This window comes from Acipenser ruthenus, unplaced genomic scaffold (genome assembly GCF_902713425.1).
Source record: "Acipenser ruthenus unplaced genomic scaffold, fAciRut3.2 maternal haplotype, whole genome shotgun sequence".
Taxonomy (NCBI): domain Eukaryota; kingdom Metazoa; phylum Chordata; class Actinopteri; order Acipenseriformes; family Acipenseridae; genus Acipenser; species Acipenser ruthenus.
This window is the reverse complement of record NW_026707833.1, coordinates 16750-42538: the sequence shown is the minus strand read 5'-3', so window position 1 is coordinate 42538 and position 25789 is coordinate 16750. Positions and strand designations below refer to the sequence as shown.

The following is a 25789-nucleotide window of genomic DNA, read 5'->3' as shown; positions in this document are numbered from 1 at the left end:
CCCGTGATTGTTGCAGAATAGTTGCACGCTCACGTGTCTTCCGGTACACACAGGTCTCCAACGATCGCAGCGTGACAGACAGAGAGACAGAGAGAGAGAGAGAAAGAGATGGATAAACAACACTGTCTTTTCAAACACTCAGAAAGCAAAAACAGAAAATCAACAGACAGCAGTTAAACTGGGGAATTTCCATCTCAGAGCTCAAAAACAAGCAGCCATTTCTCCGGCTCTCTCTCCTCTTTGTGGTTGAAAGTTCTGCCTATTAATGTCGTGTTAGTTTCGGGCTATTGTTTTTGAAAATGAAACTCTTTGCTACGGTTCTTTGAGTCTGATTACAACCACAGAAGAATTCACTCGTGCAGAGAGAGAGAGAGAGACACCCAACTTGACTTGAAAGCTTTTAAAAATTAACTACGACCGAAAAATCCTCACCAAGATTCAGAAGAGTGAAGCAGAGGTAAGGTCGAATTTTCTTTTATAATTTTTTGTAATTTTCAGTTCAGTACAGCTAGGGCTAAAAGTTTTGCAGCATCACCCTCTCTCTTAAAGGGAGGGGCCAGTGATACTGTTAATAAAGCTAATAAGAGGTGAGAGAATGGATTTTAAAGATGGTCAGCGCTCCTTTAAAGAGAGGGACCAGCGATACTGTTAATAAAGCTAATAAGAGGCGAGAGAATGGATTTTAAAGATGGTCAGCGCTCCTTTAAAGGGAAGGACCAGCGATACTGTTAATAAAGCTAATAAGAGGTGAGAGAATGGATTTTAAAGATGGTCAGCGCTCCTTTAAAGGGAGGGGCCAGCAATACTGTTAATAAAGCTAATAAGAGGTGAGAGAATGGATTTTAAAGATGGTCAGCGCTCCTTTAAAGGGAGGGACCAGCGATACTGTTAATAAAGCTAATAAGAGGTGAGAGAATGGATTTTAAAGATGGTCAGCGCTCCTTTAAAGGGAGGGACCAGCGATACTGTTAATAAAGCTAATAAGAGGTGAGTGGAATGGATTTTAAAGATGGTCAGCGCTCCTTTGAAAGGGTTTTTTTTCGTGATAAGCTGCAGGGAAATGTTCACGTCAATTTGCAGTAAGAGATCAGTGTGGTTTCAACCACATTACTTTTTGTTCTATTTATCTTTCCACAATACAAGGCTGCTGCAGCGACAGCTCATCCTGTGCTAGTTTCTGAAACAGGTTTCATTAACGTTGTCCCACTTTTAGGGTCTGTCTGCCTGCCATTGAAGATCATTGAGGGTATAGTGAGCACACTGTGGTCCCATTCTACCAGTCTCACCCCATTGTAGCTGCCCTATACTTGTGCTACCATTGCCCCTCAGTGTAATACAGAGCCATTGCAGTGCCGCTGTCTGTCTGTCTGCCATTGAAGATCATTGAGGGTATAGTTAGCACACTGTGGTCCCATTCTACCAGCCTCACCCCATTGTAGCTGCCCTATACTTGCGCTACAATGCTCTTCTGTGGGAGGCAGATCACAACCACAAAACCCAATTCATTGAGATCTACAGATAAATACGTTCTCAACTCCCACACTCAATCAGCAACTCTGCACAGGTAAAACCAGAGCCACACCTCTCTGTGCTTTATAATGCTTCCCTATGCTTTACCAGACCTCTCTGTGTTTTACAATGCTTCCCTATGCTTTACCAGACCTCTCTGTGCTTTACAATGCTTCCCTATGCTTCACCAGACCTCTCTGTGCTTTACAATGCTTCCCTGTGCTTTACCAGACCTCTCTGTGCTTTACAATGCTTCTCTATGCTCTACCAGACCTCTCTGTGCTTTACAATGCTTCCCTATGCTTTACCAGACCTCTCTGTGTTTTACAATGCTTCCCTATGCTTTACCAGACCTCTCTGTGCTTTACAATGCTTCCCTATGCTTTACCAGACCTCTCTGTGCTTTACAATGCTTCCCTATGCTTTACCAGACCTCTCTGTGCTTTACAATGCTTCCCTATGCTTTACCAGACCTCTCTGTGCTTTACAATGCTTCCCTATGCTTTACCAGACCTCTCTGTGCTTTACAATGCTTCCCTATGCTTTACCACACCTCTCTGTGCTTTACAATGCTTCCCTATGCTTCACCAGACCTCTCTGTGCTTTACAGTGCTTCCCTGGGTTAAAGGTGCAATTCAAAGGCGTTGCGTCGTGCTTTTTGTAAAGGAAGGAAGTGTTCTTGACAGATAAAAGGATCGTGGGTTTTTTTTTTCAAGGCGATAGACGGCACTTTCAGGGGGTTGGGTTCTGGTCTCGTGGCAAAGCTGATTTCTGCAGTCGGCTTCAGTGAAAAGGATAATCGAATCGCAGGAAGCCACAATCTACCCAGAGATCAGAGCCGTTGGTTTGATTTCCACTAAGCCTGTGCATTCCCAGTGGTTTGCATTTCTAGGAAGATTTGGTCAAAACCTGCGGATGTATTTTTCTTGACGTCAAGATTCGGCTAATTTAGTCTTGAGATTAAAACCGCAGCAGTAATCAGTGAGTCTTAAGATGCTTGCAAAAACATCAGTGTGACAGACAGACAGACAGACAGACAAACGGACAGACAGACGGACGGAGGTACGGACAGACAGACGCCCCCCTCTATCCCCAGATTCAGAGACCCTCTCTACCCCAGAATCTGAGATTCAGAGACCCCCTCTACGCAGAGTCTGAGATTTAGAGACCCCCTCTACCCCAGAATCTGAGATTCACAGACCCCCTCTACCCCAGAATCTGAGATTCAGAGACCCCCTCTACGCAGAGTCTGAGATTTAGAGACCCCCTCTACCCCAGAATCTGAGATTCACAGACCCCCTCTACCCCAGAATCTGAGATTCAGAGACCCCCTCTACCCCGGAATCTGAGATTCACAGACCCCCTCTACCCCAGAATCTGAGATTTAGAGACCCCCTCTACGCAGAATCTGAGATTTAGAGACCCCCTCTACCCCAGAATCTGAGATTCACAGACCCCCTCTACCCCAGAATCTGAGATTCAGGGACCCCCTCTACACCAGAATCTGAGATTCAGAGACCCACTCTACCCCGGAATCTGAGATTCAGAGACCCCCTCAATCCCAGAATGTTAAGAGCCAGTTTCCTGACAATGGGAGAAGCGCTTCAAACAGAAAGATGGAGGAACGTGTGACGTGTGACCTGCGCCTGCACTGCCTCCCCTCCGCCAGCAGGGGGGGTTTCATCACAGACAGACAATACTATCTGAAAACGATCTCAAAACTGTAGCTCCTGAGTGGCGCTTCCAGTAAAAGGCTCTCCTCGTGGGGTGCAGGATGCGCCCCACAGCCTGGAGATCGCCGGTTCGAGTCCAGGCCACTGCCGACCGTGGACGGGAGCTCCCAGGGGGCGGGGCACGATTCTCTGAGCGCCGCCCGGGGGGGTGATGGGGAGGGTTTAGGTCCTCGGCTCACCAGCGCCCCCCTGTGGTCAGTCCGGGCTCCTGCGGGCTTGTAAGCTGCCCAGAGCTGCGTTGTCCTCCGACGCTGTAGCTCTGAGGCGGCTGCACGCTGAGTCTGCAGAGTGTAAAGAAGCGGGCGGCTGACGGCACACGCTTCGGAGGACAGCGTGGGTTCATCTTCACCCCTCCCGAGTCAGCGCGGGGGGGGGGGGGGGGGGGGGGGGCAGCGGTGAGCCGGGTTGAAAAACAATAAATTGGGGGAAAAAATAAGAAAAATAATTGGCGATTCTAAATTAAAAAAAAAAAAAAAAAATCTCTTAGCTGGTTTATGTTAGTGAATAGACAAGTGTCTCTGCCTGTTACTATAAAGAGGTTTGTGGCTGCTTGTATCAGCTTCTTGTTATTTCCTGCTGCTTGTTTATCTAAACTTACCCGAAGAACCACAAACCTACAGAATATTAACCCAAAAAGGGCAGCTGGGTTTCACTACAACAAATAGTTAGAAGAGAGTCAAGCAGGCCAGCTCTAGTTTGGGGCTCTAGTGCCTTCATCAGCGTGATTGAAACTAAACTGAGTCCAGCAGACCAGCTCTAGTTTGGGGCTCTAGTGCCTTCATCAGCGTGATTGAAACTAAACTGAGTCCAGCAGGCCAGCTCTAGTTTGGGGCTCTAGTGCCTTCAACAGCGTGACTGAAACTAAACTGAGTCAAGTAGACCAGCTCTAGTTTGGGGCTCTAGTGCCTTCATCAGCGTGATTGAAACTAAACTGAGTCCAGCAGACCAGCTCTAGTTTGGGGCTCTAGTGCCTTCATCGGCGTGATTGAAACTAAACTGAGTCCAGCAGACCAGCTGTAGTTTGGGTCTCTAGTGCCTTCATCAGCGTGACTGAAACTAAACTGAGTCCAGCAGACCAGCTCTAGTTTGGGGCTCTAGTGCCTTCATCAGCGTGATTGAAACTAAACTGAGTCCAGCAGACCAGCTCTAGTGTGGGGCTCTAGTGCCTTCATCAGCGTGATTGAAACTAAACTGAGTCCAGCAGACCAGCTCTAGTTTGGGGCTCTAGTGCCTTCATCAGCGTGATTGAAACTAAACTGAGTCCAGCAGACCAGCTCTAGTTTGGGGCTCTAGTGCCTTCATCAGCGTGACTGAAACTAAACTGAGTCCAGCAGACCAGCTCTAGTTTGGGGCTCTAGTGCCTTCATCAGCGTGACTGAAACTAAACTGAGTCCAGCAGACCAGCTCTAGTTTGGGGCTCTAGTGCCTTCATCAGCGTGATTGAAACTAAACTGAGTCCAGCAGACCAGCTCTAGTTTGGGGCTCTAGTGCCTTCATCAGCGTGATTGAAACTAAACTGAGTTGTCAGGTTTGCACATACTCTTTTTATTTATATTTATACTCTAAGCCCACTCTTAAACTCAGGGGAGACGTTCAGGAGGACATTAAGATGTTTCGGACTCCTGTAAGTGGATCGTTCGTGCGCTGGGCTCGCAACGTATCCAGATGACTTTTAATAATCAAGAAATTCACACAGACTCATTCGATTTGAAGTTTTAATGAATCGCAGCAGTATTAGTACTCGGTTTATTAACTACTAAAAGTTACAGACGACGTTGAATCCCAGCTGGTGCAGCTGGGCAGTCCAGTGCCTTAACAGTTAGCATTAATACTTCAAATACAAAAAGGATATTGCTGCTCTAGAAAGAGTGCAAAGAAGAGCAACCAGAATTATCCCGGGTTTAAAAGGCATGTCGTATGCAGACAGGCTAAAAGAATTGAATCTGTTCAGTCTTGAACAAAGAAGACTACGCGGCGATCTGATTCAAGCATTCAAAATCCTAAAAGGTATAGACAATGTCAACCCGGGGGACTTTTTTGACCTGAAAAAAGAAACAAGGACCAGGGGTCACAAATTAGATAAAGGGGCATTCAGAACAGAAAATAGGAGGTGCTTTTTTACACAGAGAATGGTGAGGGTCTGGAACCAACTCCCCAGTAATGTTGTTGAAGCTGACACCCTGGGATCCTTCAAGAAGCTGCTTGATGAGATTCTGGGATCAATAAGCTACTAACAACCAAACGAGCAAGATGGGCTGAATGGGGCCTCCTCTCGTTTGGAAACTTTCTTATGTTCTTATGTTCTTACATTGTATGGTTACAACATGTTTTGCTCTTAAGGTTACGCATGCATAAAACTAAAAACGCCCACCGCTAAGTCCTAAAACATCCATTATAACACTCTCATAGACTATAACATAAGTCATATACCTGATATTATTATTTATTTCTTAACAGACGCCCTTATCCAGGGCGACTTACAATTGTTACAAGATATCACATTATTTTCACATACAATTACATTATTTTTTTACACATTATTTTTACATACAATTCCTCATTTATACAGTTGGGTTTTTACTGGAGCAATCTAGGTAAAGTGCCTTGCTCAAGGGTACAGCAGCAGTGTCCCCCACCTGGGATTGAACCCACGACCCTCCGGTCAAGAGCCCAGAGCCCTTACCGCTACTCCACACTGCTGCCCTATTATCCATCCATTATAACACCCTCATAGACTATAACATAAGTCATATACCTTATAGTAATGCATCAATATAGGAGACATAGAGATTCCAAATAGTTCTTACCTCCCAAATTATATATGGAAGTGTAGAGTATAAGGTAAGGACAGGAACTGTCTTCAAAGGCAAAGACTTCTGAACGCGACCCAAACAGCAATCAGCTTGATGGGAGATCCTCAGAGGATGGATCACACCAGCTTGTAGTTAGCTAAGATTTTACCTCGGTTTTTATAGAGTTTTTGCCTCACTTGTTGCATCAGAAGTCTCAATTAAGTTATGAACATTAATCAGCCTGAACAGCTCCTTCAAGTGAATAACATTTTTTGAAACACCTGGTAACTCCCTTCATAAGATTAGTCAGCCATCATCCTTTACTTCATCTCCAAAATATGTAAGGTGAACTTTTGAACTTGTGTGTTTTTAAGAACATAAGAACATAAGAAAGTTTCCAAACGAGAGGAGGCCCCATTCAGCCCATCTTGCTCGTTTGGTTGTTAGTAGCTTATTGATCCCAGAATCTCATCAAGCAGCTTCTTGAAGGATCCCAGGGTGTCAGCTTCAACAACATTACTGGGGAGTTGGTTCCAGACCCTCACAATTCTCTGTAAAAAAGCGCCTCCTATTTTCTGTTCTGAATGCCCCTTTATCTAATTTGTGACCCCTGGTCCTTGTTTCTTTTTTCAGGTCGAAAAAGTCCCCTGGGTCGACATTGTCTATACCTTTTAGATTTTGAATGCTTGAATCAGATCGCCGCGTAGTCTTCTTTGTTCAAGACTGAACAGATTCAATTCTTTTAGCCTGTCTGCATACGACATGCCTTTTAAACCCGGGATAATTCTGGTTGCTCTTCTTTGCACTCTTTCTAGAGCAGCAATATCCTTTCTGTAACGAGGTGACCAGAACTGAACACAATATTCTAGGTGAGGTTTTCTTAGTACCAGAGAGTTCCTGAACACAGCATACATGTGAATACAGTACAAGTATATCAAAATACATCGAAAGATGTGATTATTTAATATATAATATATATATATATTGGTGTAATTATCCCAATCCTAAATCAGAAAATATATAGATGTCCCTTTTAACATCAAACGATATTCCCCTAATTTGGTTAGCTTTGTTACATGCATAGATGTGGTTTAACAGTTAACTAAAATATTATGTAATTCTTAGAAGACACCCTTATCCAGGGTGACTTACAATTGTTACAAGATATCACATTATTTTTACATACAATTCCCCATTTATACAGTTGGGTTTTTACTGGAGCAATCTAGGTAAAGTACCTTGCTCAAGGGTACAGCAGCAGTGTCCCTCCACCTGGGATTGAACCCACGACCCTCCGGTCAAGAGTCCAGAGCCCCTGACCGCTACTCCACACTGCTGCCCATGGAAAATATATTGGATAGCGGCTTCTTAAGCAGGCAACTATATATTCAAGCTCTTAAATGCAGTCTATCAGGGACATAATCAAAACATAACAGTCTCATTTTAGCTATTCAGTCCTTTAAACTAAAAGTGACCTCTCTCTTTTTTCTTTTACTAAAATCCTGCTCAAGCAAGTTGTGAACCTCCTGCTTCTCTATCAAGGTCATCCATCACTGATAGAAGACTCTTTCGTAAGCATCTTCTGAGATGTATGGCAGAGTGGAGTAGTGGTCAGGGCTCTGGACTCTTGACCGAAGGGTTGTGGGTTCGATCCCAGGTGGGGGACACTGCTGCTGTACCCTTGAGCAAGGTACTTTACCTAGATTGCTCCAGTAAAAACCCAACTGTATAAATGGGGAATTGTATGTAAAAAATAATGTGATATCTTGTAACAATTGTAAGTCGCCCTGGATAAGGGCGTCTGCTAAGAAATAAATAATAATAATAATAATAATAGTTAGGGCTCTGGACTCTTGACCGGAGGGTTGTGGGTTCGATCCCAGGTGGGGGGGACACTGCTGCTGTACCCTTGAGCAAGGTACTTTACCTAGATTGCTCCAGTAAAAACCCAACTGTATAAATGGGGAATTGAATGTAAAAAATAATGTGATATCTTGTAACAATTGTAAGTCGCCCTGGATTAGGGTGTCAGCTAAGAAATTAATTATAATACCGTGGTCCTATGCTATAGCCTCCCTTATTTGTTCCAAGAGATATTTCTTATATGTAATAGATCACTCATTATATAAACCTTGGATTCCAGACGCCCAAACTCCACCCTCTGCCTGGTACGATACACGTGTAAGCATTACCAAGATTAATGACCTTCTCTTTTGCAAGCTCGTGGTACGCCTGACAAAGACTGGTACTGTTCTATTTTTAAATTTTTACTTGAAGTTAAGTTCTGCACAATATCCTCTAAGTTCTAAATTCTTATAAACTTCCTGCTAACACACTTCATATCGTTCTACCTTACAGTAAAATCACAAACCATTATTTCCTTTAATTAGTGGGGCTTGAGAGTCCAGCAGACCAGCTCTAGTGTGGGGCTCTAGTGCCTTCATCAGCGTGATTGAAACTAAACTGAGTCCAGCAGACCAGCGTTTGGGCAGGTGAATCAGTGTAGTTATACATCCTATTGACAGTGCTATGGCAGGTGAATCAGTCCCATGCTGTGCTATTGACAGTGCTATAGCAGGTGAATCAGCCCCATGCTGTGCTATTGACAGTGCTATGGCAGGTGAATCAGTCCCATGCTGTGCTATTGACGGTGCTATGGCAGGTGAATCAGTCCCATGCTGTGCTATTGACAGTGCTATAGCAGGTGAATCAGTCCCATGCTGTGCTATTGACAGTGCTATGGCAGGTGAATCAGTCCCATGCTGTGCTATTGACAGTGCTATAGCAGGTGAATCAGTCCCATGATGTGCTATTGACAGTGCTATGGCAGGTGAATCAGTCCCATGCTGTGCTATTGACAGTGCTATGGCAGGTGAATCAGTCCCATGCTGTGCTATTGACAGTGCTATAGCAGGTGAATCAGCCCCATGCTGTGCTATTGACAGTGCTATGGCAGGTGAATCAGTCCCATGCTGTGCTATTGACGGTGCTATGGCAGGTGAATCAGTCCCATGCTGTGCTATTGACAGTGCTATGGCAGGTGAATCAGTCCCATGCTGTGATATTGACAGTGCTATAGCAGGTGAATCAGTCCCATGCTGTGCTATTGACAGTGCTATGGCAGGTGAATCAGTCCCATGCTGTGCTATTGACAGTGCTATAGCAGGTGAATCAGTCCCATGCTGTGCTATTGACAGTGCTATGGCAGGTGAATCAGTCCCATGCTGTGCTATTGACAGTGCTATGGCAGGTGAATCAGTCCCATGCTGTGCTATTGACAGTGCTATAGCAGGTGAATCAGTCCCATGCTGTGCTATTGACAGTGCTATGGCAGGTGAATCAGTCCCATGCTGTGCTATTGACAGTGCTATAGCAGGTGAATCAGTCCCATGCTGTGCTATTGACAGTGCTATAGCAGGTGAATCAGTCCCATGCTGTGCTATTGACAGTGCTATGGCAGGTGAATCAGTCCCATGCTGTGCTATTGACAGTGCTATAGCAGGTGAATCAGTCCCATGCTGTGATATTGACAGTGCTATAGCAGGTGAATCAGTCCCATGCTGTGCTATTGACAGTGCTATAGCAGGTGAATCAGTCCCATGCTGTGCTATTGACGGTGTTATAGCAGGTGAATCAGTCCCATGCTGTGCTATTGACGGTGCTATAGCAGGTGAATCAGCCCCATGCTGTGCTATTGACAGTGCTATAGCAGGTGAATCAGTCCCATGCTGTGCTATTGACAGTGCTATAGCAGGTGAATCAGTCCCATGCTGTGCTATTGACGGTGTTATAGCAGGTGAATCAGTCCCATGCTGTGCTATTGACAGTGCTATAGCAGGTGAATCAGCCCCATGCTGTGCTATTGACAGTGCTATAGCAGGTGAATCAGTCCCATGCTGTGCTATTGACGGTGTTATAGCAGGTGAATCAGTCCCATGCTGTGCTATGGCAGGTGAATCAGTCCCATGCTGTGCTATTGACAGTGCTATAGCAGGTGAATCAGTCCCATGCTGTGCTATTGACAGTGCTATAACAGGTGAATCAGTCCCATGCTGTGCTATTGACAGTGCTATAGCAGGTGAATCAGTCCCATGCTGTGCTATTGACAGTGCTATAGCAGGTGAATCAGTCCCATGCTGTGCTATTGACAGTGCTATAGCAGGTGAATCAGTCCCATGCTGTGCTATTGACAGTGTTATAGCAGGTGAATCAGTCCCATGCTGTGCTATTGACAGTGCTATAGCAGGTGAATCAGTCCCATGCTGTGCTATTGACAGTGCTATAGCAGGTGAATCAGTCCCATGCTGTGCTATTGACAGTGTTATAGCAGAGGCTGGTATTGTTTTTAACCAGTCCAAAAAGGTGACATCATTGCTTATAGTTTCGTTTGGTGAAATGGAGAAGTGGTGGAAAGTTACAGTACCGTTAACTGAATGAGTTTAGTCATGGGTCTTTTGTAAAAAAAACCACAGAAATCTAACCGTTTCTTCATTTTTTTTTTTTTTTAATTTGCGTAAACAGTAGAGGCTTCTTCTACAATCTAAAATACAAGACTATCTGCCAACAGCAAAAAGGATTGACTAGTGTTTTATCTTTCTGAGGTACAGCAGATCAAAATATAGGGCAGCTACAATGGGGTGAGGCTGGTAGAATGGGACCACAGTGTGCTAACTATACCCTCAATGATCTTCAATGGCAGACAGACAGACAGCGGCACTGCAATGGTTCTGTATTACACTGAGGGGCAATGGTAGCACAAGTATAGGGCAGCTACAATGGGGTGAGGCTGGTAGAATGGGACCACAGTGTGCTAACTATACCCTCAATGATCTTCAATGGCAGACAGACAGACAGCGGCACTGCAATGGTTCTGTATTACACTGAGGGGGCAATGGTAGCACAAGTATAGGGCAGCTACAATGGCGTTTCAAAGTGTTGATACTTTTTCTGGCAGGCTGTCAATGGAAACTTCACACATTGTGAGATTTCCTGTAAGCTACATTTTGTTTTTTTGGTCTCAGTTTGCGGCCTTTCGGCTTCAGTTCTGTGAGGGAGGGGCTGACATTTAGATAAAAGGTTCTTCATGCTGTCAGATCAAAGTGATGGAGATACCGCAAGTCTGTAAACAGGAAACCTGGTCAACGTTTTATAAAACCCCAATCTCTTCACTATTGTTTTAAAACCCTGCCGTGCTATTGACAGTGCTATGGCAGGTGAATCAGCCCCATGCTGTGCTATTGACAGTGCTATAGCAGGTGAATCAGTCCCATGCTGTGCTATTGACAGTGCTATGGCAGGTGAATCAGTCCCATGCTGTGCTATTGACAGTGCTATAGCAGGTGAATCAGTCCCATGCTGTGATATTCACAGTGCTATAGCAGGTGAATCAGTCCCATGCTGTGCTATTGACAGTGCTATAGCAGGTGAATCAGTCCCATGCTGTGCTATTGACAGTGCTATAGCAGGTGAATCAGTCCCATGCTGTGCTATTGACAGTGCTATAGCAGGTGAATCAGTCCCATGCTGTGCTATTGACAGTGCTATAGCAGGTGAATCAGTCCCATGCTGTGCTATTGACAGTGCTATAGCAGGTGAATCAGTCCCATGCTGTGCTATTGACAGTGCTATGGCAGGTGAATCAGTCCCATGCTGTGCTATTGACAGTGCTATAGCAGGTGAATCAGTCCCATGCTGTGCTATTGACAGTGCTATAGCAGGTGAATCAGTCCCATGCTGTGCTATTGACAGTGCTATGGCAGGTGAATCAGTCCCATGCTGTGCTATTGACAGTGCTATAGCAGGTGAATCAGTCCCATGCTGTGCTATTGACAGTGCTATGGCAGGTGAATCAGCCCCATGCTGTGCTATTGACAGTGCTATAGCAGGTGAATCAGTCCCATGCTGTGCTATTGACAGTGCTATGGCAGGTAAATCAGTCCCATGCTGTGCTATTGACAGTGCTATAGCAGGTGAATCAGTCCCATGCTGTGCTATTGACAGTGCTATAGCAGGTGAATCAGTCCCATGCTGTGCTATTGACAGTGCTATAGCAGGTGAATCAGTCCCATGCTGTGCTATTGACAGTGCTATGGCAGGTGAATCAGTCCCATGCTGTGCTATTGACAGTGCTATAGCAGGTGGATCAGTCCCATGCTGTGCTATTGACAGTGCTATAGCAGGTGAATCAGTCCCATGCTGTGCTATTGACAGTGCTGTAGCAGGTGAATCAGTCCCATGCTGTGCTATTGACAGTGCTATGGCAGGTGAATCAGTCCCATGCTGTGCTATTGACAGTGCTATAGCAGGTGAATCAGTCCCATGCTGTGCTATTGACAGTGCTATAGCAGGTGAATCAGTCCCATGCTGTGCTATTGACAGTGCTATAGCAGGTGAATCAGTCCCATGCTGTGCTATTGACAGTGCTATGGCAGGTGAATCAGTCCCATGCTGTGCTATTGACAATGCTATAGCAGGTGAATCAGTCCCATGCTGTGCTATTGACAGTGCTATGGCAGGTGAATCAGTCCCATGCTGTGCTATTGACAATGCTATAGCAGGTGAATCAGTCCCATGCTGTGCTGCTGACAGTGTTTTGGCAGGTGTTTTTTTGTCCAGCGCTAGTATTTCTGTATGGTTGGTTTAGTTAAATTTATCATCCAGGATGTGGTCGGGCTGTGACACCTTTAATATACGCCTCTGCCTCTCTCTCTATATAGACACACGCACACGCACACACACACACACACACACACACACACACATCATGAGACCGGTCAGAGCCGTGTCATACGGTATGTGATGCTGAAATGTTCACAGTCTATTTTTGGCATCCTGTTTGTTAAATGTCAGATCTTTACCGAGATAAAAAAAACTATATATTGTTCAGTCAAGAAAGCCGATTGGTCAGTCTCGGAGAGACGCAGAGAGAGAGAGAGAGAGAGAGAGAGAGAGAGAGAGAGAGAGAGAGACGCACGCATAGTTGGATTTTGAAAGGTAAGATTCTTCTGTTAATTTACAATCTAAAGTGAATGTTTTCACCAAACAGCAAAATTAATCTTTGAAACAAATACAGTGGTTCTGCTGTGGAATTAATAATAATAATAATAATAATAATAATAATAATAATAATAATAATAATAATAATTTTCATATATATATATATATATATATATATATATATATATATATATATATATGCTGAACATATTTTTAGATGTAAAAAAGAAATGTTTACTATGATAAATTTGCACAGTAATTTTACCATGGTTTTACCATGGTTCGTTTTTTGATATGTTTTTGCTTGCTAGTCTATATATATATATAAAGACTATATGAGAATGATGCGTCACGTTTTGTAATCTTTCCAAACCGTTGCTTTTAATAACACTGATTTATACAATCAAAACCATTTCCATGTTGACATTTTTCACAGTCTAAACATTTCAAAATGGATTTCAAAGTTCCCCTTGTCACCCTGCATTCACAATACATCTTTTATTGAGATGCTTCGTCAGTCTGACACTAAGAACTTCACCTGAGTCTAAGAACGTCGCTTGATTCTAAGAACGTCGCTTGATTCTAAGAACGTCGCTTGATTCTAAGAACGTCGCTTGATTTTTGAAAGGTGCGACCGGTTTCTTTACCAAATACAGACTTCAATATGCAATAAATGCAAAGTTGTTTTTTTACTGACAATGCAATACCAGTTTAGAAGATGAATTCAGTTATATATATATAGAACATAATTTAGATATTTTTTATTTAACATTCTGTAATCAAAGAAACTACAAAATGATATTGCAAAAAAAGTCTATATCGGAAGCCATAATCGCAGTCCAGCCGTATTTCATGTTAGATTTCTGAAATGTCACTTTTTTTTTCAATCTCAGTTTTTCTGTTCAGTATCTGGAAAACTACAAAGCGCTGGGTGTGGAATTCAATATGTTAACAAGGGAACATTATTCAGCAGCTTTCATTGGACTCTATGAAGCTGAGGGAGTTCATTCTATATAGAGGGGGTGGAATTCAATATGTTAACAAGGGAACATTATTCAGCAGCTTTCATTGGACTCTATGAAGCTGAATCAGTTCATTCTATATAGAGGGTGATGCTGCTAAACTTTTGTCCACAGCTGTACATGATGTATCGTAATAGAGGTCTGTATCGCTTGTGATACGAGACCACAGCATAAAGAACTACAGCTCCCAGCATGCCTCACCATAGCCGCGAGTGCAGAGGCATGCTGGGAACCGTAGTCCTAGCCAGCAAAATGAGTTAATTCAATAAGGGGGATGCAAACCTTTGGGTCGATGCTGTGGGTGTGACTGTGATGTCTCAAAAGGGGGTCACTTCAGAGCAAAATCGGGAGAGTCTGGTTAAGCAAAACCGAACAGCATGTTTTTCACATTCAGTGATTGAACTGCAGCAATCGATGGTGAAGATCGCACAGCACACCGCTCACACAAAAGCTTTTTGCAAAACACTGCAAGTGGAAAATATGAGACAGCAACGGTTTGTTTTCAAGCCGGCTGCATCAACATCGAAAACAAAATTACAACCCAGCGTTTTCAAATCCATTCTCTCACCTCTTATTAGCTTTATTAACAGCATTGCTGGTCCCTCCCTTTAAAGGAGCGCTGACCATCTTTAAAATCCATTCTCTCACCTCTTATTAGCTTTATTAACAGTATCGCTGGCCCCTCCCTTTAAAGGAGCGCTGACCATCTTTAAAATCCATTCTCTCACCTCTTATTAGCTTTATTAACAGCATCGCTGGCCCCTCCCTTTAAAGGAACGCTGACCATCTTTAAAATCCATTCTCTCACCTCTTATTAGCTTTATTAACAGTATCGCTGGTCCCTCCCTTTAGAGGAGCGCTGACCATCTTTAAAATCCATTCTCTCACCTCTTATTAGCTTTATTAACAGTATCGCTGGTCCCTTCCTTTAAAGGAGTGCTAATTCAAGCTGTGAAAAGAATGCTGTGTTCGGAAGCGTGGTTTGGGCTCTGTACAGTTTTTACTGTTGCTTGTAGAATTCCTGTCAGAGCTGTCGTGTTAGTCTCTCCACACGTTTCAGAATGACGGATTCGTGAAGCTGGGTGTTTGTGCGGCGTGGAGGTAGCGAGTGGTTTCTGCAAAGCTGCAGTTTCAGTTTTCAGAAAGCATGGCTTAATCTGATCTATAGACAATCCTGTTCAGTTTGAAGCTGCAACAGAATCCCTTTTTCTTGGGGTCTGTGTTAGTTTATTACATTCTGAAAAGAGTTTAGTGTCATTAAAGCTGCAGACAGACAGACAGACAGACAGACAGACAGAGACCCACAATCCTGTTCAGTTTGACGCTACAGTATAATATAGAATCCCTTCTTCTTGGGGTCTGTGTTAGTTTATTACATTCTGAAAAGAGTTTAGTGTCATTAAAATGTCAGACAGACAGACAGACAGAGCCCCACAATCCTGTTCAGTTTGACGCTACAGTATAATATAGAATCCCTTCTTCTTGGGCTCTGTGTTAGTTTACTACATTCTGAAAAGAGTTTAGTGTCATTAAAGCTGCAGACAGACAGACAGACAGACAGACAGACAGACAGACAGACAGGCAGAGCCCCACAATCCTGTTCAGTTTGACGCTACAGTATAATATAGAATCCCTTCTTCTTGGGGTCTGTGTTAGTTTACTACATTCTGAAAAGAGTTTAGTGTCATTAAAGCTGCAGACAGACAGACAGACTGTGTGTGTGTGTGTGTGTGTGTGCGTGTGTGTCAGTGTGTGTGTGTGCGCATGAGCTGTCTTTCAACACCTCTACCGAGAATGTAATCTCTCTCTCTCTCTCTCTCTCTCTCTCTCTCTCTCTCTCTCTCTCTCTCTCTCTCTCAGAATGACTGTATAGCTGCGCAGCGATGGCTGGATTCAATCTGCTGGTCCTTTCCATCTCTTTCTGTGTGTTTCAGGCAGCTGCACAGAGTCACCAGGGTAAGCAAAGAAAAAAATAAAAAAACAAACATTGCAAACGACATTCCGAATCAAGATTATAACTGGAGTCACTGCAGCCTGAGAGCAACTGGCATTATCATTGAACCAAACAGCACTGGAACAAGAAATTACAATTTCAGACAACAACGCTGCTGTATTATTATTATTAGTTTATATAGCAGACGCCTTTATCCAAGGCGACTTACAGAGACTAGGGTGTGTGAACTATGCATCAGCTGCAGAGTCACTTACAACTACGTCTCACCCGAAAGACGGAGCACAAGGAGGTGAAGTGACTTGCTCAGGGTCACACAGTGAGTCAGTGGCTGAGGTGGGATTTGAACCGGGGACCTCCTGGTTACAAGCCCTTTTCTTTAACCACTGGACCACACAGCCTCCTGTAACACTGTGATAGTCATTATAACTGAGACCAGATCTTACTCTGTTATTTGCCATGTTATAGAAGGGGGCAGCTTGAAGTGTGTTTCTGATTACAAATCCACGCTGAGCTGTGCTTGGAACACGACAGGGAAGCTGAGAGAGTCTTCATGCAGGCTTCACTTCACATGGACCGTAAACAGGCAAGTTTCACTCCATATTTATTTAAAGACACAACTGCGTGGCGCGCAGGGGGGAGTCACACAGTCAGGGGCGCGCAGGGGTCCCCGAGGGTCTCCCCTGGTAAAGGCACGGCCGCGTGGGGCGCAGGGGGGGAGTCGCACAGTCAGGGGAGCGCAGGGGTCCCCGAGGGTCTCCCCTGGTAAAGGCATGGCCGCGTAGTGTGCAGGGGGGAGTCACACAGTCAGGGGAGCGCAGGGGTCCCCGAGGGTCTCCCCCTGGTAAAGGCACGGCCGCGTGGGGTGCAGGGGGGAGTCACACAGTCAGGGGAGCGCAGGGGTCCCCGAGGGTCTCCCCTCGTAAAGGCACGGCCGCGTGGGGCGCAGGGGGGGAGTCACACAGTCAGGGGAGCGCAGGTTCCTGGCTGTGCCGAGTTGCAGGTCATCGCCGGGACTCCACAGCGAGCTCCAGCGCTGGGTCAGGGAGGCAAAACCTACGGAGTCACCTCACTGCGCTACAGCGACCCCTCCTGGTCAGGAGGGCTTAAAACTCCCGCAGGGCTGGCCTTTGTCCTCCAGGGGGCGGTAGCTCACAGCTCACAAAAGCGTTGTCTATAATAAACCTGATATTGTTTTATTCACAGACTACAGAAAAAGATACAGAGATATGAAACGTGCGAGCTGCAAGATTCACCCAGTGACCCTCGGATGCAAAGCTGCAGTGTGATAGCGGGCGGAAATCAAGAGGCAAGTGTAGCCAGCTTCACTCTTTGTGCAGCTGCTGCTGTGTTTAAACACAGCTAACGTGACGCCTCCCTCTGTGTGACCCGTCCTGCCCTGATCTATAGATGTGAGCTGGAACCATGTGTTACTTACCAGTGGAGGGGCAGGACGAGGGGGTTTGAGGGAGGCGTCTCTTCAGCTGCGATGTCTTGAAATCACAGCTCTTGCGTTCCGACAGGACGATCACATTTATCTTGCTTTGTTTCACAGCGGCAAATGTTCACGACCGTCACTGTGATCACAAGCCGGGTGAAGTGTGGAAACTGCAGCCAGGATGCAGCTAACATTACATTCAAACCAGTTGAAAACGGTGAGTGAATAAGAAACACAACCATACTTTATAAACCAGGATCACTCATAGGAAAGCATTGTAAAGCACATAGAGGTCTGGTAAAGCATAGGGAAACATTGTAAACCACAGAGAGGTGTGGTAAAGCATAGGGAAGCATTGTAAAGCACAGAGAGGTGTGGTAAAGCATAGGGAAGCATTGTAAAGCACAGAGAGGTCTGGTAAAGCATAGGGAAGCATTGTAAAGCACAGAGAGGTGTAGTAAAGCATAGGGAAGCATTGTAAAGCACAGAGAGGTCTGGTAAAGCATAGGGAAGCATTGTAAAGCACAGAGAGGTCTGGTAAAGCATAGGGAAGCATTGTAAAGCACAGAGAGGTCTGGTAAAGCATAGGGAAGCATTGTAAAGCACAGAGAGGTCTGGTAAAGCACAGGGAAGCATTGTAAAGCACAGAGAGGTGTGGTAAAGCATAGGGAAGCATTGTAAAGCACAGAGAGGTCTGGTAAAGCATAGGGAAGCATTGTAAAGCACAGATAGGTCTGGTAAAGCATAGGGAAGCACTGTAAAGCACAGAGAGGTCTGGTAAAGCACACTGAAACAGGGTACACTAACCCCTATAAAAGTCTCCAGTGTATAAATATATATTTTTTCGGATCGACGAGCTCGCTTGTATAATCTATGATGTTATCGTGTGTTTGTTTTCTCCTGCAGTGAAAATGCACCCTCCCTTCGCTCCTTCCATTGTGGACAGCACCAACATTACCTGGACTCTGAACCACAGTCTGATCTCAGTGCACCTTCAGCAAAGAGAGTTTCAAATCCGATTCAAACGCAAAGAGAAATCCTGGGAGGTGAGTGTGACCTACAGCCAGGAATCCACTGTCTGTCTGTCTGTCTGTGTGTCTGTCTGTGTTTCTGTCTCTCTCTCTCTCTCTCTCTCTCTCTCTCTACGTCTGTCTGTGTTTCTGTGTGTCTGTCTGTGTATCTGTCTCTTTGTCTCTCTCTCTGTCCCTCTCTCTGTCTGTCTGTGTAGTTTGACGGGACTGTCTCGTGTAGTTTGACGGGGCTGTGTCGTGTAGTTTGACGGGGCTGTGTCGTGTAGTTTGACGGGACGGTGTCGTGTAGTTTGACGGGGCTGTGTCGTGTAGTTTGACGGGGCTGTGTCGTGTAGTTTGACGGGGCGGTGTCATGTAGTTTGACGGGGCTGTGTCGTGTAGTTTGACGGGACGGTGTCGTGTAGTTTGACGGGGCTGTGTCGTGTAGTTTGACGGGGCTGTGTCGTGTAGTTTGACGGGGCTGTGTCGTGTAGTTTGACGGGGCTGTGTCGTGTAGTTTGACGGGGCTGTGTCGTGTAGTTTGACGGGGCTGTGTCGTGTAGTTTGACGGGGCTGTGTCGTGTAGTTTGACGGGACGGTGTCGTGTAGTTTGACGGGGCTGTGTCGTGTAGTTTGACGGGGCGGTGTCGTGTAGTTTGACGGGGCTGTGTCGTGTAGTTTGACGGGACGGTGTCGTGTAGTTTGACGGGGCTGTGTCGTGTAGTTTGACGGGGCTGTGTCGTGTAGTTTGACGGGACGGTGTCGTGTAGTTTGACGGGGCTGTGTCGTGTAGTTTGACGGGGCTGTGTCGTGTAGTTTGACGGGACGGTGTCGTGTAGTTTGACGGGGCTGTGTCGTGTAGTTTGACGGGGCTGTGTCGTGTAGTTTGACGGGACGGTGTCGTGTAGTTTGACGGGGCTGTGTCGTGTAGTTTGACGGGGCTGTGTCGTGTAGTTTGACGGGGCGGTGTCGTGTAGTTTGACGGGGCTGTGTCGTGTAGTTTGACGGGACGGTGTCGTGTTTTTCCAGGACGCCAGGGTGATCTCCGAACTTCAAGGTCAGGAGTGGACCCGGCTCAACGAGAAGTTGCTGGACCGGGATGCGGTGTACGAGACTCAGGTTCGAGTCAAATCCCGAGAACATGCAGGAGAGTGGAGCGAGTGGAGCCCAGTGACTGAGTGGAGATCTGAAGTGGGAAATATGGCTGGTAAGAGAGAGGAGGGGGGGGGGGGGTCACACAGACAGAGGAGCGCAGGGGTCCCAGAGCGCTGACCATCTTTAAAATCCATTCTCTCACCTCTTATTAGCTTTATTAACAGTATCGCTGGTCCCTCCCTTTAAAGGAGCGCTGACCATCTTTAAAATCCATTCTCTCACCTCTTATTAGCTTTATTAACAGTATCGCTGGCCCCTCCCTTTAAAGGAGCGCTGACCATCTTTAAAATCCATTCTCTCACCTCTTATTAGCTTTATTAACAGCATCGCTGGTCCCTCCCTTTAAAGGAGCGCTGACCATCTTTAAAATCCATTCTCTCACCTCTTATTAGCACCAGTGGTGTGATTGTTTTCTGAATGGCTCTGTGTGTGTTTTGGTCACTCTAGCTGGAGTATTCAGAAAGCCTGACAGCCCTCTGCAGACGGAGCTGCTGTTTGTGATGATCTGTGTTCCAGCCCTGGCTGTCTTCTTAATCACCATCTACAGCAGGAAATGGTAAACAAGTTTATAAAAGTCTCCCACAGTGTAATAAGGTCTGGTAAAGCATAGGGAAGCATTGTGAAGCACAGAGAGGTCTGGTAAAGCATAGGGAAGCATTGTAAAGCACAGAGAGGTCTGGTAAAGCATAGGGAAGCATTGTAAAGCACAGAGAGGTCTGGTAAAGCACAGGGAAGCATTGTAAAGCACACAGAGGTCTGGTAAAGCATAGGGAAGCATTGTAAAGCACAGATAGGTCTGGTAAAGCATAGGGAAGCATTGTAAAGCACAGAGAGGTCTGGTAAAGCATAGGGAAGCATTGTAAAGCACAGAGAGGTCTGGTAAAGCATAGGGAAGCATTGTAAAGCACAGAGAGGTGTGGTAAAGCATAGGGAAGCATTGTAAAGCACAGAGAGGTCTGGTAAAGCACAGGGAAGCATTGTAAAGCACAGCAGGGGAATGTAACAAAGCAATTCAAATGACGTTTGACTTTCGTTATTACTTCCAGGATTCACAGAGTCTCCTGTCTTAATATCCCAGATCCGTCTAAATATTTCGCCCCCCTAAATTCACAGCATGGAGGAAATTTCCAGGTAGGTTTCTGTCTGTCTGTCTGTCTATCCGTACCCATCCCATTGTAGCTGCCCTATACTTGTGCTACCATTGCCCCTCAGTGTAATACAGAACCATTGCAGTGCCGCTGTCTGTCTGTCTGCCACTGAAGATCATTGAGGGTATAGTTAGCACACTGTGGTCCCATTCTACCAGCCTCACCCCGTTGCAGCTGCCTTAAAATGCTTTTAAAATTGGACACGTTTCTAAGGGTCAGTCTGCCATGGTTTATTTTTTAATACGCTTTCCCATATCTCCCTTTTACAAGCTTGCGAGTCAAAACCGATTTCAGCATTGAAACAGACGTTGATTTAATCAAGACGATCGCTTCTCAGAGTCCTCGATATTTATTCTCAAAATTCAAACTCTTTTCCTCTTCAAAAAAAAAACCAAAACCCCCCCACTGTTTCCTACCTTCCCTGTACTCTGAGTCATTTTCAAGATAGCGTTTGACCACAAAAAAAAAACACAGACCAGAAGTTGGAACACGAAAAAAAATTATTGCCAAGGACTCCAACTGTGGTTTCAAGACTGGGTCGTCACAAATTTAAAAAAAACGACTTGCCCTTTAACTTCCACATCGAAACCGCAGCCCTGAGTTCATACTTCCTTTAAAGCAAACCAGCTTCAGAGAATAAAACGACGTCATCACAAGCAATTACAACGCTCTGACAGGTGTGGTAAAGCATAGGGAAGCATTGTAAAGCACACAGAGGTGTGGTAAAGCATAGGGAAGCATTGTAAAGCACAGAGAGGTCTGGTAAAGCATAGGGAAGCATTGTAAAGCACAGAGAGGTGTGGTAAAGCATAGGGAAGCATTGTAAAGCACAGAGAGGTCTGGTAAAGCATAGGGAAGCATTGTAAAGCACAGTGAGGTCTGGTAAAGCACAGGGAAGCATTGTAAAGCACAGAGAGGTCTGGTAAAGCATAGGGAAGCATTGTAAAGCACACAGAGGTGTGGTAAAGCATAGGGAAGCATTGTAAAGCACAGAGAGGTGTGGTAAAGCATAGGGAAGCATTGTAAAGCACAGAGAGGTCTGGTAAAGCATAGGGAAGCATTGTAAAGCACAGAGAGGTCTGGTAAAGCATAGGGAAGCATTGTAAAGCACAGAGAGGTCTGGTAAAGCATAGGGAAGCATTGTAAAGCACTGAGAGGTCTGGTAAAGCATAGGGAAGCATTGTAAAGCACAGAGAGGTGTGGTAAAGCATAGGGAAGCATTGTAAAGCACAGAGAGGTCTGGTAAAGCATAGGGAAGCATTGTAAAGCACAGTGAGGTCTGGTAAAGCACAGGGAAGCATTGTAAAGCACAGAGAGGTCTGGTAAAGCATAGGGAAGCATTGTAAAGCACAGTGAGGTCTGGTAAAGCACAGGGAAGCATTGTAAAGCACAGAGAGGTCTGGTAAAGCATAGGGAAGCATTGTAAAGCACACAGAGGTGTGGTAAAGCATAGGGAAGCATTGTAAAGCACAGAGAGGTCTGGTAAAGCATAGGGAAGCATTGTAAAGCACAGAGAGGTCTGGTAAAGCATAGGGAAGCATTGTAAAGCACAGAGAGGTCTGGTAAAGCATAGGGAAGCATTGTAAAGCACAGTGAGGTCTCGTAAAGCATAGGGAAGCATTGTAAAGCACAGAGAGGTCTGGTAAAGCATAGGGAAGCATTGTAAAGCACAGAGAGGTCTGGTAAAGCATAGGGAAGCATTGTAAAGCACAGAGAGGTCTGGTAAAGCATAGGGAAGCATTGTAAAGCACAGAGAGGTCTGGTAAAGCATAGGGAAGCATTGTAAAGCACAGAGAGGTCTGGTAAAGCATAGGGAAGCATTGTAAAGCACAGAGAGGTCTGGTAAAGCATAGGGAAGCATTGTAAAGCACAGGGAGGTCTGGTAAAGCACAGGGAAGCATTGTAAAGCACAGAGAGGTCTGGTAAAGCATAGGGAAGCATTGTAAAGCACAGAGAGGTCTGGTAAAGCATAGGGAAGCATTGTAAAGCACAGAGAGGTCTGGTAAAGCATAGGGAAGCATTGTAAAGCACAGAGAGGTCTGGTAAAGCACAGGGAAGCATTGTAAAGCACAGAGAGGTCTGGTAAAGCATAGGGAAGCATTGTAAAGCACAGAGAGAGACTTCTACTGGAAGCGTTTGCTATCGAATGAATTCAGGTTTTTTCAGTATTTCTCCAGTCTCTTAATAAAGCCTTGTCTGTGTTTTGAATCTCTTTCAGAAGTGGCTCAGCCCCATGTTCTCACCCGAGTCCTACACCGGAGACGAATCCAACACCAAAATCTCTCTGGTGGAAGTCTTCGAGGTGAAGGGCTCCTTCGAGAAGGAGTGCCCGGGATCGGGGTGTCGAGAGTGGGGCAAGAATTGCGATTCCTCCTCCTCCTCCGGAGGCTTCTCCAACATGGGCTACTTCTACTCCAAATACCCCGGCTCCCTGGAGATCGACTCCTGCCCGGTGTACTTCAGCTACGAACCCGCGGACCGGAACTCGGACACCAGCGTGGCGGAATCCTACGAGCGGCTGGAAAACCTGGAGCAAGATCCGGGGAAAAACTGGGAAAACCAGGAGAGCTTGGATCCCGATTCGGGATTCGGACTGGAGAGCGGGTCCAGCGAGGAGAGCCCCGATCTGAACGGGCTGCCCCATGCCGTTTCCACCCCCCTCCCGTTTCCCAGCACCCTCCCGGCTAGTTGGTTTCTCCCACATGGACAGTTCCCCTTCCCTGCTATCGATTTCACTGCTCTGGCCGCGGGGTCTTCCGGTCCACCAGGGGGCGCTCTTTTCAATGCTTCTCCATTGAAGATCCCACCCACGGTGGTCGATTACATGTCCGTGAAGGATCTTCAAAATCTCAATAAGCCGATCTGAACGGAAACGGGAGTCAGACTCCCGCTGCACAGCAGTGTGATCCAGTCCTGGTTTCACTAGGAGTTTAATAATCAGACACACCTGAGCTTGTTAGCTAGACACACTGGGGGCTGATCAAGCTGGTAGCAGTAAAACCTGGACTGGATCACACTGCTGTGGGATGGGAGTCTGATTCCCAGCCCTGATCTCTCTGTCTAAATATCCCACAGTTCCCAGCAATATCCTGTAGCTCTCTCCACTATAAAATCAGCTACAAACCTCCTTCAACCAAAGTCTATCTACAGGGCTGGGAATCAGACTCCCGCTGCACAGCAGTGTGATCCAGTCCTGGTTTCACTAGGAGTTTAATAATAAGACACACCTGAGCTTGTTAGCTAGACACACTTGGGGCTGATCAAGCTGGTAGCAGTAAAACCTGGCATGGATCACGCTGCTGTGCAATAGGAGTCTGGTTTCCATTCATTATAGTGTTTTTACGGAACTTATAAGCAATTAAAAATTCAGGTAAACGCTGACCAGTGAAAATTGACTTTGATATTGTCCCGTAGCACCACCTAGCGACGCTTGCAGGAAATGCATGTGTGTATATATACGAAATATGATTAGAAAAAATGACCATTTTATAAGCTAGTGCAAGTTTATCTTCTGCTGCGTGAACGAAGAAATTGTAACCGAATCTGAATGTTTGTGAAGCTGCTTTGAAAAAAAAAAAAAGAAATATTTTAAAATTGTTCTTTTTTTCATATATATGTATTTCATTTTTGTGTTGTTGTTGTGTCTGTTTATATGAATGAAATTACTGTTTAATATTAAAGGCTTGATTTAATTCGTAAAACTGCTTATTTCCTGTCATCCATGGTGACCTCATATGGGGACGGAGAAAAAACACAAAAACGATCCTAATCTTTATATACAGCAAAAGTTAACATCGCCCTGTATAAGGAACTACGGCTCCCAGCATGCCTCTGCACCCGCGGCAATGGTGAGGCATGCTGGGAGCTGTAGTTCTTTATGCTGTGGTCTCGTATCACAAGCGATACAGACCTCTATTACGATACATCATGTACAGCTGTGGACAAAAGTTTAGCAGCATCACCCTCTATATAGAATGAACTGATTCAGCTTCATAGAGTCCAATGAAAGCTGCTGAATAATGTTCCCTTGTTAACATATTGAATTCCACCCCCTCTATATAGAATGAACTCCCTCAGCTTCATAGAGTCCAATGAAAGCTGCTGAATAATGTTCCCTTGTTAACATATTGAATTCCACCCCCTCTATATAGAATGAACTGATTCAGCTTCATAGAGTCCAATGAAAGCTGCTGAATAATGTTCCCTTGTTAACATATTGAATTCCACACCCTCTATATAGAATGAACTCCCTCAGCTTCATAGAGTCCAATGAAAGCTGCTGAATAATGTTCCCTTGTTAACATATTGAATTCCACCCCCTCTATATAGAATGAACTCCCTCAGCTTCATAGAGTCCAATGAAAGCTGCTGAATAATGTTCACTTCTTAACATCCATTGCATCGTAATAGAGGTCTGTATCGCTTGTGATACGAGCCCACAGCATAAAGAACTACAGCTCCATCTTTAAAATCCATTCTCTCACCTCTTATTAGCTTTATTAACAGTATCGCTGGTCCCTCCCTTTAGAGGAGCGCTGACCATCTTTAAAATCCATTCTCTCACCTCTTATTAACATCGGCACAATTTCTGATATAGCATAGCTCATTGTAGTTAAAGAACTACAGCTCCCAGCATGCCTCACCATGGCCGCGGGTGCAGAGGCATGCTGGGAGCTATAGTCTTAGCCCAGCAAGTTCACAGCTGCATAGGAGACACCTATGGAAGACGCGGATGTAGAATCATTAAGCGGGTTATAAACATGATGTTAAAATTAGGAGTAATCTTGTGCTGCTGATGTCATGGAATAGTTGCTATCTGTAGCGGACAAATATGTATGTTATAAAAATATATATATATATATCTATTATACATCTAGTTACCTGATGTAACTATCACTGTCACTGTTATCTGCTGTAGTATTGAATTGTATTTTGTCACACTTGTACTCTGCTTGAACCAAAGTTATTGTATTTATCTTGCTCTTATTGTATTACTTGTATTGTAACACTTGAAATGTATTTGCTTACGATTGTA

At 45.2% G+C, this 25789-nt stretch overlaps 1 protein-coding gene across 2 annotated transcripts; it reads left to right on the top strand.

Annotated features, from left to right (window-relative positions):
* Positions 1 to 84: 84 nt before the first annotated feature.
* LOC117432902 (interleukin-2 receptor subunit beta-like) lies at positions 85 to 24904 on the top strand. Of its 2 annotated transcripts, none has more exons than XM_059019413.1 (10): positions 85 to 457; positions 15913 to 16008; positions 16472 to 16589; positions 17210 to 17312; positions 17559 to 17658; positions 18348 to 18487; positions 19481 to 19658; positions 20054 to 20162; positions 20653 to 20737; positions 22973 to 24904. In XM_059019413.1, the coding sequence occupies exons 2-10, from the start codon at positions 15936 to 15938 to the stop codon at positions 23618 to 23620; spliced, it is 1554 nt and encodes a 517-aa protein (XP_058875396.1). In that variant the 5' UTR covers positions 85 to 457; positions 15913 to 15935; the 3' UTR covers positions 23621 to 24904. The 2 variants fall into 2 exon arrangements, with proteins under 2 accessions (XP_058875396.1, XP_058875395.1); XM_059019412.1 differs by lacking the exon at positions 85 to 457 and adding an exon at positions 12850 to 13027 and having other exon boundaries at positions 22973 to 24903.
* The last annotated feature ends 885 nt before the right edge of the window (positions 24905 to 25789 follow it).

What these genes read in the sequence shown, in the direction of transcription:
- LOC117432902 (XM_059019413.1), top strand. Translation starts at nt 15,936, where the DNA reads ATGGCTGGATTCAATCTGCTGGTCCTTTCCATCTCTTTCTGTGTGTTT. An exon ending in TAGCGGGCGGAAATCAAGAG is followed by an intron (nt 17,313 to 17,558) that starts GCAAGTGTAGCC and finishes TTTGTTTCACAG; the next exon opens with CGGCAAATGTTCACGACCGT. An exon ending in ATTCAAACCAGTTGAAAACG is followed by an intron (nt 17,659 to 18,347) that starts GTGAGTGAATAA and finishes TTTCTCCTGCAG; the next exon opens with TGAAAATGCACCCTCCCTTC.